The following is an 18757-nucleotide window of genomic DNA, read 5'->3' on the forward strand; positions in this document are numbered from 1 at the left end:
ACGAAAGGCTGCTCTCTGCAGGAGCCCCGGCTGCCGGGACCACACCGGGGCACCGTGCCCCCACCAGGCCAACCCCATCAGGGGGCGCCCATCTGCTAGGTGGGGGGCCCGACAGCTCAGCCCCAAGTCTTCGGAGAGCAGGGCATCTGGGGGCTCTAGGGGGCAAGGATGGCCGGGGAGGTGTCTTGTGCCTGTGGGAAGGGGCTCTTGAGGGAGAAAGAGCATGGCCGGCCTCGCTGGCACAGAGTTCTGAGCGAGGCCTCGCTCGCTCCCTGGGTGCAGTCTTACTCCGGGCTACTCTGGGCTGGGGCAGACTGGGGGCGTGGGGGGTGGCCCCTCACCGACAGGCCCCATCCCTGGCAGTGCCTCTGCCCCCTGTTTCCTCACTGCCAAGTGAGGATGAGCTCCCTGCCTCCCCCAGCACATGAGCCTCAGGCGTGAACAAGCATGGTGCCGGCTGGTCGGGCGTGGGCAGCGCATGGACAATGAGGAGGATGTGGACCATGATTTGGCTCTCACGATCATGGTCCAGATGACAATGTGGAAGGAGATGTCCGTCTGCCCTGCTGGCCCAGGGGTCCCCCTAGGCTTCTCTGGGGAGAAAGAGGAGGCTCTGGGCTCCTATGAAGAGTCAGAGTCTTGGAAACACCCCCCCACCCGGGGCAGGTCTGCTCCGTCCTGTGGGGTCATTGTGAGCCGGTCAACCCAACTCTCTCGAGTCCTGCCCTGCCCGCCTCCCTCCTCAGCACGGCTCCCGTCTAACCTCACAGCAGCTGGCACCATGTGCACAGCAAGCCCATCCCGGCCCTGACCTTGTAGACACTCACTGACCCCGAGGTCAGCCCGGGCTGTAAGGGCCCGATGTGGGTGGGGGTGGGTCCTGGTGGGTCCCACCCCCACCGACCCCTGGCCCCTCACTGTGCCCTGCCCCCACAGGAAGATGATGCATACAGCATGAGGTGGTCCCCTTTCCCCTCGGCCTCCCGCTCCCCCATCTCTGTGTGTCACCAGGGAGCCCCTGGAGGGCACGTGGCTCCCATGCTCGGCCGCAGGCTGGCGATTCACACCTGCCCTGAGGTTCCTCAGAAGCAAGGCCTGGGCAATCTCTGTCTGAAAACCCAGCCCTCAGGGCCCACAAGACCAGCCCTGCTCTGACTGACCAGCGCGGGAGGACAGGGAGGATGGGCCACGGACGCAACCTCTGCCAGGTCTGTGCTCAGGCTCCTGGTGCGGGTAGAGGCACCTGTTGAGGGCATCCACGGCTGTTTGGAGGACAGTCCCTGCTTCACCTCACCCGCACAACGCTGCAGCAACACAGGCTATGACCGAGGGTCAGCAACTGTGTTAGTCTGGGATGGACACTCACAGATGTACAGGAAATTGATTCATATCCAAGAGCAATTGAACATTGAGAAAACATCCCAGCCCTGTCCAGATCAAGTCTTTAAGTCCGATATCAGCCCATAAGTCTGATTCCAGTCTATAAATTCCTCTTCAGACTCAGGAAACATATGCAATGATGCCGAATGCAGGAAGGTCACAGGACAGTGGGTGGGAAGTCTTGTGGATCCAGTGGTGTTGTAAGCATGTCAGCGCTGGCAGGGGTCTCCATGTGCCTTCTCCAGCTCAGGGCACTGAGCTACTCAGGCTACATCAGTGTAGCTCCACATGTCTTGTCATCAGGAATGTCTCGCAGGGAGTGAGCATGTGGCCTGCCTCCAGTGAGCTATTTATCTCCTTAATGCCTCCAAGTGAAGTCATCAAGCTGCAACCTGATTGACAGGCTAGACTCCCCCCCCCCCCCAGTCTTCATCCTCTCAAATTGACACCAGATGGTGTGATGACCACAGAGACAGGGTGGGGAAGACCCTCAATGGGCTCACATGTGACAACTGCAGGCTGGCACAGTGCCAGGCAGCGTGGACTCTGCTGTCATGGAGTTGCTGTGAGGGGGACGGCTCGATGGCATCCACCAGCAACAGCAGGATGAAGGCAACCACCTGCCGGCTAGTGCCGGGCCCTGTCCTCAGCGACTGTGGAGGGGAGGGCGGAGCGGAAGCACATAGTGTTCTCTGCCAGCCACGAAATCCAGATGGCTCCGGGAGTGGCGCTGAGCCCATGGCTGTATTTCCATCTTCCTCAGTGGTGGCAGTGCAGCCACCTTCTCCATGAGATGGGAAAGCATGATTGCCCCCCCAGATGGTCCCTGGGGTGCTGGACACTTCTGGAAGCCCCCAGGGGCTGCTCTGAAGCCTCACCTGCAGGAGGGGGGGCGGACCACTGGAGAAAGGAAGCAGTGTCCTCCTCGGGGCAACAGCAAGTGCAGTAAAATATTCACGACCCAATTTCCTAACTGGATCCTATGGAATTACCATTTCAGATTCAGACACCACACCATGACTGTCTCTCAAATGCCATCCCCTGCCCTTGGAGAAGGGTGGGTGAGAGGGGCCCATCTAGGTAGGAAGTGGTAGCCACGGCTGACAGTGGGGAGAGCTGACTTCCCCACAGTCGGAACCCTGTCTGTCTGCACACCCCAGCCTGGGGTCAGTACGAGGCCTGCTGTCCTGCCCACAGCCAGCAGAAAGACTGCCAGGAAGCCCAAGCTGGTCCCCACCCCACCTCCCAAGCCCCAGGCCCAGCAGAAGACCCACTGGTGCTTCATTGATGTGCAGGATAGGGATGAAACTGATCCGTCGCCTCACCTGGCCGTGGGTCACCAGGTCTGCTCTCCCCTCCTCATCCCCGTGGATTTTCCACGGGCAATTTCTGCAGCAAAGATTAGCACAGAGGCAGAGTGGGGGAGACAGAGTGGGGGAAAGAGTGGAGGGCAGAGTGGGGGGCAGAGTGGGGAGGCAGAGTGGGGGTGAGTGGGGGGTCAGAGTAGGGAGACAGTGGGGGAAAGAGTGGAGGGCAGAGTGGGGGGCAGAGTGGGGGAGGCAGAGTGGGGAGGCAGAGTGGGGTAAAGAGTGGGGGGGCAGAGTGGGGAGGCAGAGTGGGGGAGGCAGAGTGGGGAGGCAGAGTGGGGGAGGCAGAGTGGGGAGGCAGAATGAGAGACAGAGTGGGGGAGGCAGAGTGGGGGAAAGAGTGGAGGGCAGAGTGTGGGGACAGAGTGGGGAGGCAGAGTGGGGGAGACAGAGTGGGGGGGCAGAGTGTGGGAGGCAGAGTGGGGGGGAGTGGGGGAGGCAGAGTGGGGGGGGGAGAGTGGGGAGGCAGAGTGGGGGGCAGAGTGGGCGAGGCAGAGTGGGGGAAAGAGTGGAGGGCAGAGTGGGGGCGCAGAGTGGGGAGGCAGAGTGAGGAGGCAGAGTGGGGAGGCAGAGTGGGGGAGGCAGAGTGGGGGGAGAGTGGGAGGCAGAGTGGGGGGGCAGAGTGGGAGGCAGAGTGGGGGAGGAGAGTGGGGAGGCAGAGTGGGGGGCAGAGTGGGCGAGGCAGAGTGGGGGGCAGAGTGGAGGGCAGAGTGGGGGCGCAGAGTGGGGAGGCAGAGTGAGGAGGCAGAGTGGGGAGGCAGAGTGGGGGGGCAGAGTGGGGGGCAGAGTGGGAGGCAGAGTGGGGGGCAGAGTGGGGGAAAGAGTGGAGGGCAGAGTGGGGGGGAAGAGTGGGGAGGCAGAGTGAGGAGGCAGAGTGGGGAGGCAGAGTGGGGGAAGAGTGGAGGGCAGAGTGGGGGGGCAGAGTGGGGAGGCAGAGTGAGGAGGCAGAGTGGGGAGGCAGAGTGGGGGAGGCAGAGTGGGGGGCAGAGTGGGGAGGCAGAGTGGGGGGCAGAGTGGGGGAGGCAGAGTGGGGCCGCTCAGCCAGCTCCCCTTCTGGGATGGAGGTGTCGATTCAGCGGGCTAAAGCATCACTCTCAATATTCCTCACTGTAATATGGCACCAACGCCCCTCTGGTTTTCCCCGGTATCTTAGGCTTTGGCATGCATGTGAGCCAACCGGAAATGCCACGGCATGGGTCACGCTCACGTGAGTCCTCAGGGCGAGTGGCATCTCTGCTTCTGAACGAACCCTTCCACAGATGTGCCCGAGGGGATAACCAGTTGGATTTCTTGACGGTTGCTTCCATGGACGACGCGATGTCCTAGTTGGGTTCCCTAGACAAGCCAAACCAGCGGTGCCTTTATGGGGTACATGCCGAGAAATGTACACCGAGAAAGAGGCCCCTGCAGCTGTGGGAGGGGCAAGTCCAAGCTCGGGAAGTTCCAAGCCTATGGGTCCGCTGCTGGGCTGCCAGTCTTTGAGACAAACATGAGGCCAGCGTGTTTGTAAAGATTTGCAGCCTTGGAACCCTATGGGGCAGCTTTCGATTATTTGTTATTCCACCATGAGTTGGAATTGACTTCAAAGTGGTCTTTTTTTGGGGGGGTGTCTTGGGGAGCAGGACTTACTTCTCTGATTTTTTAAATATCTGATTTTTAAAAATATAACACCCCTATTTTTCCTCATTTTATATATTTATTTTGGGTTTAAAAAATCATTTTATTGGGGGCTCGTACAACTCTCATCACAATCCATCCATCCATCCATTGTGTTGAGCACATTTGTACATATGTTACCATCATCATTCTCAAAACATTTGCTTTCTGCTTGAGCCCTTGGTATCAGCTCCTCATTTTCCCCTCCCTCCCTTTCCCCCCTCCCTCATGAACCCTTGATAATTTATAAATTATTATTTTGTCATGTCTTACACTGTCCGACGTCTCCCTTCACCCACTTTCCTGTTGTCCGACCCTCAGGGAGAGGGTTATCGGTAGATCCTTGTAATTAGTTCCCCCTTTCTACCCCACCTTCCCTCCACCCTCCTGGTATCACCACTCTCAGCACTGGTCCTGAAGGGATCATCTGTCCTGGATTCTCTGTGAAAACCTCCTATTTTTATTGCCTCCACCTTAACGCCGAAGCTCGCTCGTGTATTCGGAGGATAGCGGGAGCTGGAACTGCTACTGTATTATTTTTTAGATTGAAATTGATTTTCAGGTTTCATAGCCTCTGGCCTCTTCCTGCAGCTGTGGTGCTGCCCTGCGTCTACAGAGCCCATTTCCCACGGGCCCGCAGGAAAGGCCGCATCCCAGCATTCACTTCAGGTGACTTAATTTTCTCCCTGGGAGGGAGTGCTGAGCCTGCCCACCCCCCGCCCCCCAGCGCCCCCTCCCTCACCTGCCAACAACCAGGGCTTCTCTTGGTGGCCCACCCCCAAGTGAGGGGACACCTCTAGAACACCCCGCCCCCGCGGCCCACTGCTGGCCATCAGGGACACCTCTAACTCACTCCTGCGCATGTGCGGTGGAGTCCCCAACTTGGGGCAGGGGGAGGTCTGAGAAGGCGGCCTTGGATTCTGCAGAGGTTTCTCCAGCTGGTGAGCACTCAGCTGTGGGACAGTCTCAGCCTGTTTGCAGGACGTCAACCGGCCCCCTTGGAGGCTGGGACAGGGAGAGTGCTGGCGCAGCAGGCTAAGCGTTCCGCGATAACAGGAGGGGTGGCCAGGCCCCTCCTGTCCGGAGAAAGACAGGTCCTCAGCGTGCATAATCACTGACCTCCGAACCCTGCAGGGCAGTTCAGCTCCTCTGGACCTGAGTCAGGTGGGCAGGGGGTGGGAGCGTCCTCAGCAGGTACACAATCCCCGTTGTCCATCTCTTGTCCCCAGACTTGATTTGTCCTGTCATTGCAGCTCATGCCCCACAGAGGGGTTCAGGCCAAAGCCCTGACGGTGACTTGGGGCGAAGGTGGAAGCTGGGAAGTGTGGGAGGTTCCAGGTGTTGGTCCATCAGCTGGTCAACATCTCTATGAGGACTGTGGGCCCTGTGTGCTCTGTGCCCCGGACACAGAGAATGTTCTGGAGTCCAGGCTAGAGATCCTGCTGTGTGTGTAGACAGAGAAGCGGCTGACACAGGCAGAGGTGTGTGGTCAGACCTGCCCGGACACCCCAAGGAGCAGGAGGCGTGGGAAGAGCAGTGTGGAGGACGGGTGTGTCTGTCTCTACATTGTACATCCTGAGCGTGATGACTTCCACGGGGGCTCCCACAAAGCACACACGGGCAACAGCCTCCTAGACCACACCCCCACCCCACCCCACCACAGGCAGGCAGGTCACAGTTTCACAAACCTGGTGTTTCCCCAGACGTTTTCTGAGAGGGGACTGTGTCCACACTTAGCCCAGGGTGCCCAGGAAAAGGCAGGGCCAGCTCTTGACTGAGTGGAGGTGAAACCCGAGATTCCAGCCTAGGGGTGGCATTCCAGTTTGTGCCTCAGGACAGGGCATCAGGAAAGGCCAGGAGCTGGTGGGGGGGAGGTGCATGGGAGGGTGCATCCTCCGGTGGGACAGATTCAGACCCTCCAGGTGGATTGACTGACACAGTGGCTGCAGCAATGGGCTCAAAAACAGAAAGGTCGGTACCGGTGGGGCAGGGCCAGCCCGTGCTCCCTATTGGACTTGGGGGCACTGTGAGTCTGAACTGCCTTGCAGATGGATCACTGGCCTCTGCCCTGGTTGTCTCCATCCGTCACCCTCTAGGCCTGGGACAGACTCCCTTCCTGGGCTCAGTTTCCAGTCCAACAGCATACATGTCTATCAGGCGACCCCTACCCCCAGCAGTCCCTGCTCCTCACAGTCAGCCTGGAGACCCCAGGGAGCACTTGCCCAAGGACAGAGCTCAGGGGCAGGGTTGGGAGGACAGAAGGGGCTGGAAACAGGAGACAAGGGGGAGGGAGTTGCAATCCATCGAATCATCAATAAAGTGAACCCACGGTGGTCCTCAGGCAGGCGTCTGCTGGGCCCACACGTGAACGATCCTGACCGCCCTTGCCAACCAGAGAACCTCTCTCTCCTTTGCAGGCCTGGCTCTGCTAGGGGGTTCCAGGGCTGCAGAGCCCAGGAAGGAAGGGCAGGAAATGGATGAAGTCACCTGCTTTTCAGGGGGTCATGGGAAGTGGAGTCCTCATTTGCTCACACCCCATTGGCTGGAGTGTGGCCACAGGGGCATAACCACCACAGAGCATGCTGGGAAATGTAGTCCCTGGCCAGGAGCCTGCTCCAGGCCAAACCCAGGGGCTTAGTAAACGCAGAGGTGGCAGCCACCAGGGCTGAGGATGGACTCCAATCTCTGAGGAAGGGATCAGCGGATGGTGGCCTGACTTTCCATGTGTCTGCAGCAGGAGCCCAGGCGCAGAAGGATTCCTCAGTTGAGGAGTGTTGTCGGGTTGAGAATGTTTGCAGATTCTCTGCATGGCAAACAAAGCCCGCAAAGGTCCTGCAGGAGAGGCTGTAATGAGCTCCCTGTGGACTCCAGTAATAGGCTGGTTGGGCAGGATCCCAGGATGAGTGCTCCTGCCATCTCCCCTCCCCTGGGCTCCTGCCCTGGGCATTGGCGCGTGCAGGCGGTTTGTGCATTTGCAGAGAAAACGCCGCGTTTTCCACAGAGCGCCTTTTGGGAATTCCCAGGTGTGCAGGAAAGTAAAATCAGAATCCATCTGCCGGTAAGAATCGCGCCCCCTGTGAACTCACAAAAGATGGAAATAAATTTAACTAAACTCTGCGATGAATTCACCATGGTGTGCAAATGGAGCATGGAAACTGGGGCCCCGAGAGGAACGTTTTAATAAAGCCTGGTCCGTGGGAAATGAGGCGCCGAATGAAACTGCCCCCTGGCCAGTGTGGGACGGCTCACGCTGGGGCCATTGCAGGAGACCTTTGGGGTGGTGAGCGTATCCATTACCATGATGGTGGAGGACTAGCACCCAAATCCAGACGTACAACATGAAAGGATCAGACCCAAAGCCCAGCCCTGCAGCTTATCAGCCTCTCGATGACCTTGGGGACACAGGAGAGCTGCCTCATGGGCTTCCAAGTCTGTGGTCACAGAAGCACACGGACCTAGTCTTCTTCCCTCCAAAGAGCAACCGGGGTGTGTGTGTGTGGCTGAACTGCTGACCTTTGGTAGCAGGCCCACACTTAATCCTTGGCACCAGAGTCCCTTGGAAGGACCAGATAGAGACACAGTATTCCCGTCTCCTGGGGGGTGGGGTTAGGGGGAGAGACAGAGACTTTGGAGGGCTGGTCAGTACCTCAGAGACGGGGCATTAAGTTGCTGAAACAAAATCCCCTGCTGAGTCTATTCCTCCATCTCCATGGGAAGACTGTCCCTCTGAGATAAAAAGAGCCCCCCAATGTCTCTCCCTGACTTTTCCATCTATCTTCCCCGACCATGCCTGCCACCCAGCCCTGCCTCTCCCCAGCCCCTTACTTTGCTGGGTGCCAGCCCACTCGGGGCTGTCACTGCTGTGCTGGGAGGTGGAGGGGCCCCAGTCGCGGGGCAGGGAGTCTCTGGGTGGACGAGCTGCATGGATGTAGACCACCCAGCTTCTAAATCTCAGGAAGGCAGGACTAGGTGGGTGTGTCACCACAGGGACCCTCCGGGGCTGATCTGCCACCCACAGGAGACAGGGACTCTCAGGGCTGGGGCCTGTCCCTGACGGACATGAGGAACCCTCACTAGCGGGGTCTGTCCCTGACAGGTAACTAAGACCCTTGGGGTGGGATTTATCACCGGCAGGAGTGTAGGACCCTCAGGAGGCTGTCTGCAATTGACAGGAAACTAGGACCCTTAGGGGCAGGTCTGTCATTGATCTAGACCCCCAGGAATGCAGCATGCTGCTGATGAGAGGAGGGCCCTCGGGGGCAGGTCTCTCAGGACCAGAGGAGAGGGGTGTTGTACAGGGAGCCTGTTCACTTCTCCACCTTGAAGGGACCTGTGGCTGCTTCCCTGGAGCAGGAGTGTCATGGAGCTTTGGACAGCTGACTGGGTGGGACAGGGGACGTTGTCCCTGGAGGTCAGCATCATTGCAGGGTCTTGCCTGAGTGGTCAAGCCCCTGTCCACTTACTGGGCTGCTGAGTGAGAGTGCAGACAGACGGCCCCCCACTAATAGCTCTGGGTGAGGGTCGGGTGGGTGCAGCAGGAATGTGGAGGGGCTGGGGTGAATACGTGCCAGCACCCCAATGCACCCCAGAGAGAAGAGGGCCCCCCAGGTCCCCCGTGGACTGCAGTGTGTCAGGGCTCGGAGACATCCAAGCCAAGTTCCGTCAAGGACTGGCATGTTGAAGGGCGCGGCCACTCCATCACCTCGAGATGTCGCGCTGCTCACAGGAAGCTGGCACACCAGCCTGGGAGCACGGTGTGTGGTGGGGGAGAGCACCCTGCTCCCAGAGGGTCAGAGGATGGGTAGGCCCCCACCCACTCTGAGTTGAGAACCTGAGCTGCACAGGGGAGGGACCGAGCCCCATGTCTTCCCTGTGGTTAAATGGTATGTCACATGCAGTAACCCTTTCAAGATTAAACTAATTTCTGCCTTAACATTTTTGTTGAAGTACTCCCTCAATGCAAGAACACTTTGTTCCATTACACTGGCATTCCATGATGCTCACCTTCCCGACACAATCGCTGAAGTGGGTGCATAAGCAAATGTAGTGAAGAAAGCTGATGGTGCCTGACTATCAAAGGTCTTAAAGACTTGAAAATAACCAAGTGGCCATCTAGCTGAAAAGCAACAAAGCACACATAGAAGAAGCACACCAGACTGTGTGATCATGAGGTGTTGAAGGGATTAGGTATCGGGCATCAAAGAAAAAAAAATCATATCATTATAAATGAGGGGGAGTGCAGAACTGGGGACCCAAAGCCAATCTTTAGGCAACTGGACATCTCCTTACTGAAGGGTTGTGGGTAGGAGATGAGCCAGTCAGGGTGCAGTGTAGCAACAATGAAACATACAACTTTTCTCTAGTTCCTAAGTATTTCCAACCCCCCACTATCATGATCTCAATTCTACCTTACAAATCTGGCTAGACCAGAGGATGTACACTAGTACAGATAGGAACTGGAAACACAGGGAATCCAGTACAGATGAGCCCTTCAGGGCCAGTGGTGAGAATGGCGATACTGGGAGGGTAGAGGGAAGGTGGGGTAGAAAGGGGGAACCGATTACAAGGATCTACATATAACATCATCCCTGGGGGAAGGCAACAGAAAAGTGGGCAAAGGGAGACATTTGACAGTGTAAGACATGACAAAATAATAATTTATAAATTTATCAAGGGTTCATGAGGGAGGGGGAGGGGGAAGGGAGGGGAAAAATAAGCTGATCTCAAGGGCTCAAGTAGAAAGCAAATGTTTTGAGAATGATGAGGGCAACATGTGTACAAATGTGCTTGACACAATGGATGGATGGATGGATTGTAATGAGTTGTACGAGTCCCCAATACAATGCTTTTTAAAGGTTTTGTTGTTTTCATGTGTTTTAAGTCATGGAAGAATATTTGAAAGAAAAGATAAAGTAACTTTTGGGGTTATTTGGAATTTGACAAAATTAGTGGGACGAGTGTGTCCCAAGGGTTCTCTGGTACAAGGGTTAGTGGGATGAGATCCCGGTCCTCAGATTCATACAGTCGCATGGGCCCCCACCAGATGGCAGCACACTTGAGAAGTGGGACTGTGGCTTCCCAGTAAACCTGAGAGGCCAGGCGTGTGAGTGGGCATAATGAAAGGGTTAAGTTAGCAGATTGGTCACTCTCTTGGCTGGTAGAATTTCAAGGAGAGACAGTATCCTGGCAGATGGAATTGAGTCAGCAGCCAGTGTGGAAAAGCAGTTTTGCAAAACATCTAAAGACTTGCTAAATCATCTCCTCTTTTTTTGATACAGAAAACAAAACCAGTTCTGAAATTTAATCGGAAAAAAATAACAAACGTCAGGGAAAAAGGCAGAGCAGAAAGATCAACGTCTACGTGCACAGAAATGCACGAACCATGCATACGAATGGATGTGCTTGTATTAGGAAATGTAAAAATGTCTGTCTATAAATCTGTGCACCGCTAACCCAAGAGCACACCGACTGCCCCTGTGCCGATTCTAAGTCCCGGCGACCCTGCAGGACAGGGCACAACTGCCCCCGGGGCTCCCGAGGCCATCGGTCTTTATGGACACACGGTCCCACCTGTCCCTTGAGGAGAGGCTGGCCTGTTCAAGTGGTAACCTTTGGTGAGGGGTCACCAGGACGACACGCACGCACGTATACACACACATGCACACGCACAGACACAACCTAGTGAGCTGGCTGAACAGCAGACACGGCAGTTCGCTGACAGAGGACGTCCGTCTGTGTGGACAAGGACGCGAAGGCCACATGGCAGCGAGGAGAGTGACAGGGTGAGGAGCATTTGAAGGGATGGGCCGGCACTGGCACTGTGTCACCTTGGATGAAGCAACAGAACGCTGAGCACAAACCCAGCAACAGAGGTCCCCGTAGTCACCTACCTTCCTCCTGGTCCCCCTCTTCCCCGCCCTCACCTGCCCACCTGTCCCTGCGGGCCCATACCCACCTCCCTCTCTGCAAGGGAAGGTCCCCAGAGCAGGGTCCCTGGAGCCAGACCACTGGGCACCGAGCGTGGCTGCCTGGTGCTGTCAGGCCAGCTGTGTCTCAGGGAACCCGGCACGGCCGGGGACACGGTGCTGCGCGCCCGGTCCTGCACTGTCCCCACCATCCTGGGTGGGCCTCTCCTTTGTGGTGGCACTGCGTTTTGAGTGCCTTCCCCCCTGCACTGCCCCCAAGGGGACACTTTGTCCAGTAGTGGGCGGATGGTCAGGTGCACATCGGACACTGCAGGTCAGTTCCAGACACGGGACAGGGATTGTCGCCGGCATGCTCTGGCTTGCAGGGCAGAGAGATGACCAGAGAAGCGTGCAGCAGTATGTTACGGACGGGTAGTGACCAGCCAGGGCAGAGGCACAAGGGGGCACAGGATGCTGGGCAAGTGGCCTTGAGGGGCTCACTCCACCACAGGGCAGCCACAGACTGGCCACTCATAACGGAGGCAGCAACCTGAAGCTCGGGAAGACAAAAAGCCCCCCACCCCAATCGGGGAGTCACTCCTGCCACCTCCCCCGACCCCAAATGTTAATTTTGGCCCAGTCGCTCCCGTCCCAGCCCTCCCCTCTTGCAGTCAAACTCTCAGATGTGCTGCCGGCAGGGCAGGCAGAGCTTGTCTGGTGAGTTTTGAGACTGGAGCTCTTTCCAGGAGAGAGAACCGCATCTTTCTCCCTCCCACTCGGCGGCTGGTGGTTTTGAACTGCCGACCTTGCAGTTTGCAGCCCATGTGTCACAGGGCTCCACCCCCTCAGCCAGAGCGGTGTGAGAAGGACAACATAAGGTTTTATTTTGCAGAATCACAACACAGGCTTGCTACTCTGTGGCGCTCACCATCACCCCCCGACAGCAGTCCTGACATGCGGCAGAGGCTCAGTGGCGTCTGCCGTCAACACAGCACTCTGTCGGCCCCCTCTCGGGTGGTCAGCTCTCGGCGGAGCAAGGTCCAGTCTGAAGAAAAGCATCTGCGTCACAAAGCAAAGAACCCACATCCCAGTGGGAATGCCCAGGTTCGTGTCTTCAGGGATACAGTGTGGTCACTTGCAGGCCCGCCCTGGGCTGTCAGCACAGGTAGGGCAGGCAGCACCCAGGATGAGGGTGGGGGCTTGACACACACACACACATGCACGCACGCATGCACACACACACACACACGGTGTGACCGTGGGAGTTCCAGCCAGAGTGGAGCTGGTGAGGGCAGAGTCGAGGGTTTGGGGGCTGCAGGGTCCAGGCAGCAGCCACTCAGTGCTCTACAGGAATGAGGTCCAGGATGAAGACGAAGGTCCCGGGCCACCTCTGCCTCAGCACGTGTTCCCCACAGTACGTGTCCCCCACAGCACATGCCTGGGCCCCATCTGTCTAACAAGGAGTGGCTAATGACTTGGCCACACAGCCCAGCGTGTGAGCCCTGCACAGACAGGGCCCTGCCCCCGGCTTCTTGGGAAAGGCTCTGAGAGGGGCCGGAGCATGAGGCAGTCAGCTGGGGGTTCTAAGAAAGGTGTTGACCTGGGGTCAGAGGCACTGGTAGGGGCAGGGAGGGTCCTCCTAGAGTCCAGGTGTCCACTCACTGATGGGGACCCAGACAGACAGGCGTGGGGAGACTGGTTTGGGGAGACTGGGGTGGACCTAGCAGATCTAAGCCCCCCCATCTGTCCCCCTCCCGTACTCTCCATACTCTCCCTTTGGCTGACTCAGCGAGGCCTGTGGGGCATGGGGGCCTCAGCCACCCTCGCCGGCTGCCTCCTGCTCAGTGTTCAGGTCCCTCCAGTGCTTACGAGTCTTGGACCGGTGGGCAGTGCATGCGCCTGAGGAGGTGGCCAGGCGTGGGAGGTGCGGCTTGCAGTGGCTACCTGCGGTCCTTGGCTGTGTCCCACAGTGACCCCACCTGGTCACACAGCCCCTGAGTCAGTAGCCATCTGAACCGTGCATGCCCACAGGTGAGTCACGGGTGGTGCTGTCCCAGGAGCCCAAGAAGGGAGAGTGAGTGTGTGGGGCACCTGGAGGTCAGGCAGTCTCCAGCCCTCTCACACGGCAGACAGGTCCACTTGGTGGGCAGACAGGCTGCTCTTGTCCCAGGGGCTGAGCTTGGAGGGGGCTGTAGCTGGCCGAACCCCGTTCATCTGAAAATGGCAGAGGGGCAGCGTGAGGGCAGCACTCTAAGGTCAGAGTCCAGGAAGGGACAAGGGGTGCCTCCTGCAAGCAGTCTCCCCCTCCCCTTTCCTGCACCTGCCCCAGTGTGGTCTGCCGTAATTCACTCACCCATCCACCCATCCACTTGTCCATCTGTCTGCCCACCCACCCATCTGTCTGCCTATCCTTTCACCCGTCCATCCATCTGCTCATGTACTCATTCATTTCTCCACCTAACTGCTCATCCTACCCCCCCTTCTGTCCACTGGCCATTCACCCGCTCATCCATATGTTCATCCATCGTAATCTATCAATCTGCCCATTCCGCCACCCAGCTGGTCACTCGCCAATCATTCGTCAGTGACCCCTCTGTTAATTAACCCCTCCTCCATCTGACCACCCACCCATGGAGAGATCCATGGGGTCATTGATCTGTCCCCTGCCCATCAAGGCCCTCACCATCCAGGGGCCATGCCCCTGTTCTCTCACTGCCCAGCTGCTCACTCATGCGTGCATGTGTTCCTTCTGTCTGCCCGTGCCCTTTCTCACACCCTGCGCTGAGCTCTGTCATGGGCCCTGGGGTTAGTGGGACTAAAGTCTGCCAGATCCTGGATCCCCCAACTTCTCATTCCAGTGGGGCAGGAGTGGGGTGGGGAGGGGAGGGGATGGGGTGGGTGCCCTTCAGTGCAGGGCAGGAAAGCTTCCTGGGGGGCTACGGGAGGACCTGAGAGGCACGTCACAGGCAGCCCTGCAGGAAGAGCAAGGGACCCTGCCTGACCTGGAAAACAGGAGGGAGAGGCAGGGTGGGTGCTAAGCCACGCGAGGACATGGGGAACTTGATTTCTCAGGTGTCGGTGATGGGAGGACACATCTCCTGAGCCAGGGCTGTGCTGGGACTTCTGGGTCCCCCATGGTCTCCACCTTCTCGTCAGCACCAGAGACTCTGGGGACGTGCCTTGGGTGGCCCCTGCCCTGTGCACAGGAAGCCTGCAGGCATGTATCAACGTGAAGCATAGACAAGACCCGCCAGCTCCCAAAGCCACTTCCATCCTGCCCTCAGTTTCCAGCCATGCATGGAGCCAAGAACCCACCCACAGGCGCAAGAGGGAGGAGTCACTCACGTTGTCTGAGCTGGAGGGCTTCGTGTGGGTACTGCGGGTGGAACTGCCAGATAGGGACCAGATCTTGGCTTTGTGCTTGAAGGCTGCTCGTACCTTTGAGAGAAGGCCGGGGCTCAGCTCCCAAGGGCCAGGGTAACCTCAGTGGGCAGCACCGCCCACCCTGTGGTGACCCCAACCTCCAAGGACCGAGCTTGGGCCAGAGATCAGAGGTCGGCCTGTAAGGCTCTGGCGGCTTCCTCCTGGGCTGATGGTCTGGAAGGTGGTGGCCAGGTGCTTCCCCCTGAGACTGCTCAGCACTACGCGACACACCCTCCCCCACAGATGGGTGGCAGCTGGGGTTGAGCTGAGCTGGCCAGGAAGGGGGCCAAGGTCTGCCCCATTCTGCTCCCCAAGGGAGGGGCTGCGAACACAGGCCTGAACCGCTGGCTGGCTGGTGCCTGCCGTGTGACAGAAACGGCTGCTCTAGGGTGACTGGGTGCACCCATCAGCACTGGCATGGGCAGCAGGGTGAGGTGATAGGCCCTGAGCAAGGACCAGGTGGGACCAGGCACCCCACTGAGCATGGACTACCCTCGTGTGCTGCAGCCCTGTCTGCCCCACCTCCTATCTGGTCTGGCACCTATGTACAGACTGACAGTCCTCATGGTCCTCAGCCCACCGTCTGCTCCCCCATGGCCCTGCCACCAGGCTGTAGGACAGAGGCCATGCCCAGCAGCCCCACACACACCGGTGAGTTGAGCTGCCCCTGCTCTGCCCTGCAGACAAACTCACAGGCTCATAGGTCCAGCTGTCTTACAAACACGCGCTCCTCGGTGTGAAGCCAGACAAAGTCAGGGCCTGCCCCCGGTGTCCGCAGGGCACAGGCCACGGCAGCCAGACACTGCAAACAGCCGCGTGGCCACCCACACACAGATGGTTGACCACACAAGAGCTGAGTGGCCCAGCACCCCTCCTCAGACTCCCCAGGGTTTGAGTGGCATGGGCCACAGCAGCCAGATGCTACAAACAGCCACATGGCCACGCACAGATGTGTGGCAGGGGCACAGGACTGGTCTGTGTGGATGTGGGAGAGATGTCCGGTGCCATCTTAGGACGAGCTTGAGAGGCATCTTGCTGGTGCCACCAGCCAGCCCACAAGTCAGGCTCTGAGGGGCTGCTGGCTGGACACCACTGATTCTTGGGGAGACCTGGACGGGGAGGGAGGGCCTGGCAGTGTGGTGGGTCTCTCAGAGGGTGGGGGAGAGTGGCACGTTGTTGACTCACGTGCAGTCACTGTCGTGCATTTCTTCACCATAGATGCCCTCATGCCACCCAAAGCCCAGAGTCTGCTGGCTCAGATAACAGTGACCTGTGGCTACCAACTCTCTCCAGCCCTGGGGCTCTGTTACCTACACTATCCTCGGCCACACACAAGTGTGTCCCCTCCCTTCTCTGCCCATCAGGGCTCCCTGCACTGCTGCCTCTCACCCCCCAAGTGCTGGGGGCGCCCGCCTGTGCTGGCTGTGCTGGGTAGTCTCAGAGTCACCCCTTCCCTGGGTCGGCCCATATGGTCCTTCTGGGTGGGCGGATCCCGAGTGTCCACACCTTCCCCAGTACCACGCTGACCAGAGCACCAGGCCCGGGCCTGGTCCTGCTGCGCCTGACAGATAGCGGGCAGCCCACAGTGCTGGAGGACTCATCCCATCCGAGGACCCCTGCTCAGTCCTCCCACCATCTCTGCAGACCAGCTTGTTAACATCTGAGAAGGAGAATGGCTGGACACTGCCCAGCATGGCCCAGCACCAGAGAGAGCACAGCCGACTCCAGCCAGCCCCCGGTCTGCATAGTCTGATCACTGCTCATCCAGCACAGCCAACTCCTGCCAACTTGCGGTTAACACAGCCTGACCACTGACACAGCAGAGCTGACTCCAGTCATCCTGACGTCAGCCATGTGTCTGGCACCCAAAGAGTGGCTAACTACAGTCAGCCTGGGGTTACAACAGCCTGATCACTCACACAGCACCACCAAGCACAACCACACTCACACTGCACCACCGAATCCAACCACACTCACATAGCACCACCGAGCAAAACCACACTCACACAGCACCAAGCACAACCACACTCACACTGCACCCCTGAATCCAACCACACTCACACAGCACCACCGAGCACAACCACACAACACCACTGAATCCAGCCACACTCACACAGCACCACCAAGCACAACCACACTCACAGCACCACCAAGCACAACCACACTCACACAGACCACTGAATCCAGCCACACTCACACAGCACCACCAAGCACAACCACACTCACACAGCACCACCAAGCACAACCACACTCACACAGCACCACCGAGCACAAACACACTCACACAGCACCACCGAGCACAACCACACTCACACAGCACCACCGAGCACAAACACAATCACACAGCACCACCGAGCACAACCACACTCACACTGCACCACCGAATCCAACCACACTCACACAGCACCACCGAGCACAACCACACTCACACAGCACCACTGAATCCAGCCACACTCACACAGCACCACCAAGCACAACCACACTCACACTGCACTACCGAATCCAACCACACTCACACAGCACCACTGAATCCAGCCACACTCACACAGCACCACTGAATCCAGCCACACTCACACAGCACCACCAAGCACAACCACACTCACATAGCACCACCAAGCACAACCACACTCACACAGCACCACCAAGCACAACCACACTCACACAGCACCACCGAGCACAACCACACTCACACTGCACCACCGAGCACAACCACACTCACACTGCACCACCGAATCCAACCACACTCACACAGCACCACCGAATCCAACCACACTCACACAGCACCACCGAGCACAACCACACTCACACAGCACCACCAAGCACAACCATACTCACACAGCACCACTGAATCCAGCCACACTCACACAGCACCACTGAATCCAGCCACACTCACACAGCACCACCGAGCACAACCACACTCACATAGCACCACTAAGCACAACCACACTCACACAGCACCACCAAGCACAACCACACTCACATAGCACCACTAAGCACAACCACACTCACACAGCACCACCAAGCACAACCACACTCACACAGCACCACCGTGCACAACCACACTCACAATGCACCACCGAGCACAACCACACTCACACTGCACCACCGAATCCAACCACACTCACACAGCACCACCGAATCCAACCACACTCACACAGCACCACCAAGTACAACCACACTCACACAGAACCACCGAGCATAACCACACTCACACAGCACCACTGAATCCAGCCACACTCACACAGCACCACCGAGCACAAACACACTCACACAGCACCACTGAATCCAGCCACACTCACACAGCACCACCGAGCACAACCACACTCACACTGCACCACCAAGCACAACCACACTCACACAGTACCACTGAATCCAACCACACTCACACAGCACCACCGAGCACAACCACACTCACACAGCACCACTGAATCCAGCCACACTCACACAGCACCACTGAATCCAGCCACACTCACACAGCACCACCAAGCCAACCACACTCACACAGCACCACCAAGCACAACCACACTCACACAGCACCACTGAATCCAGCCACACTCACACAGACCACTGAATCCAGCCACACTCACACAACACCACCAAGCACAACCACACTCACACAGCACCACCAAGCACAACCACACTCACATAGCACCACCAAGCACAACCACACTCACACAGCACCACCGAGCACAACCACACTCACACAGCACCACTGAATCCAGCCACACTCACACAGCACCACTGAATCCAGCCACACTCACACAGCACCACCAAGCACAACCACACTCACCCAGCACCACCGAGCACAACCACACTCACACAGCACCACCGAGCACAACCACACTCACACAGCACCACCAAGCACAACCACACTCACCCAGCACCACCGAGCACAACCACACTCACACAGCACCACCAAATCCAACCACACTCACACAGCACCACTGAATCCAGCCACACTCACACAGCACCACTGAATCCAGCCACACTCACACAGCACCACCAAGCACAACCACACTCACATAG

At 58.0% G+C, this 18757-nt stretch overlaps 1 protein-coding gene across 1 annotated transcript in view; it reads right to left on the reverse strand.

Moving 5' to 3' along the window:
* Positions 1–13382: 13382 nt before the first annotated feature.
* Positions 13383–18757, reverse strand: part of ADGRD1 (adhesion G protein-coupled receptor D1) — an 80616-nt gene continuing 75241 nt past the window's right edge. The window contains exons 25-26 of the mRNA XM_075534617.1: positions 14654–14746; positions 13383–13522 (exon numbers count right to left, since the gene is read on the reverse strand). Coding sequence (XP_075390732.1) covers positions 13427–13522; positions 14654–14746 — 189 coding nt within the window. The 3' untranslated portion in view covers positions 13383–13426. The remainder of the gene's footprint in view (positions 13523–14653; positions 14747–18757) is intronic.

The sequence above is a fragment of the Tenrec ecaudatus genome, chromosome 16 (assembly GCF_050624435.1).
Source record: "Tenrec ecaudatus isolate mTenEca1 chromosome 16, mTenEca1.hap1, whole genome shotgun sequence".
In the NCBI taxonomy this organism is placed as follows: domain Eukaryota; kingdom Metazoa; phylum Chordata; class Mammalia; order Afrosoricida; family Tenrecidae; genus Tenrec; species Tenrec ecaudatus.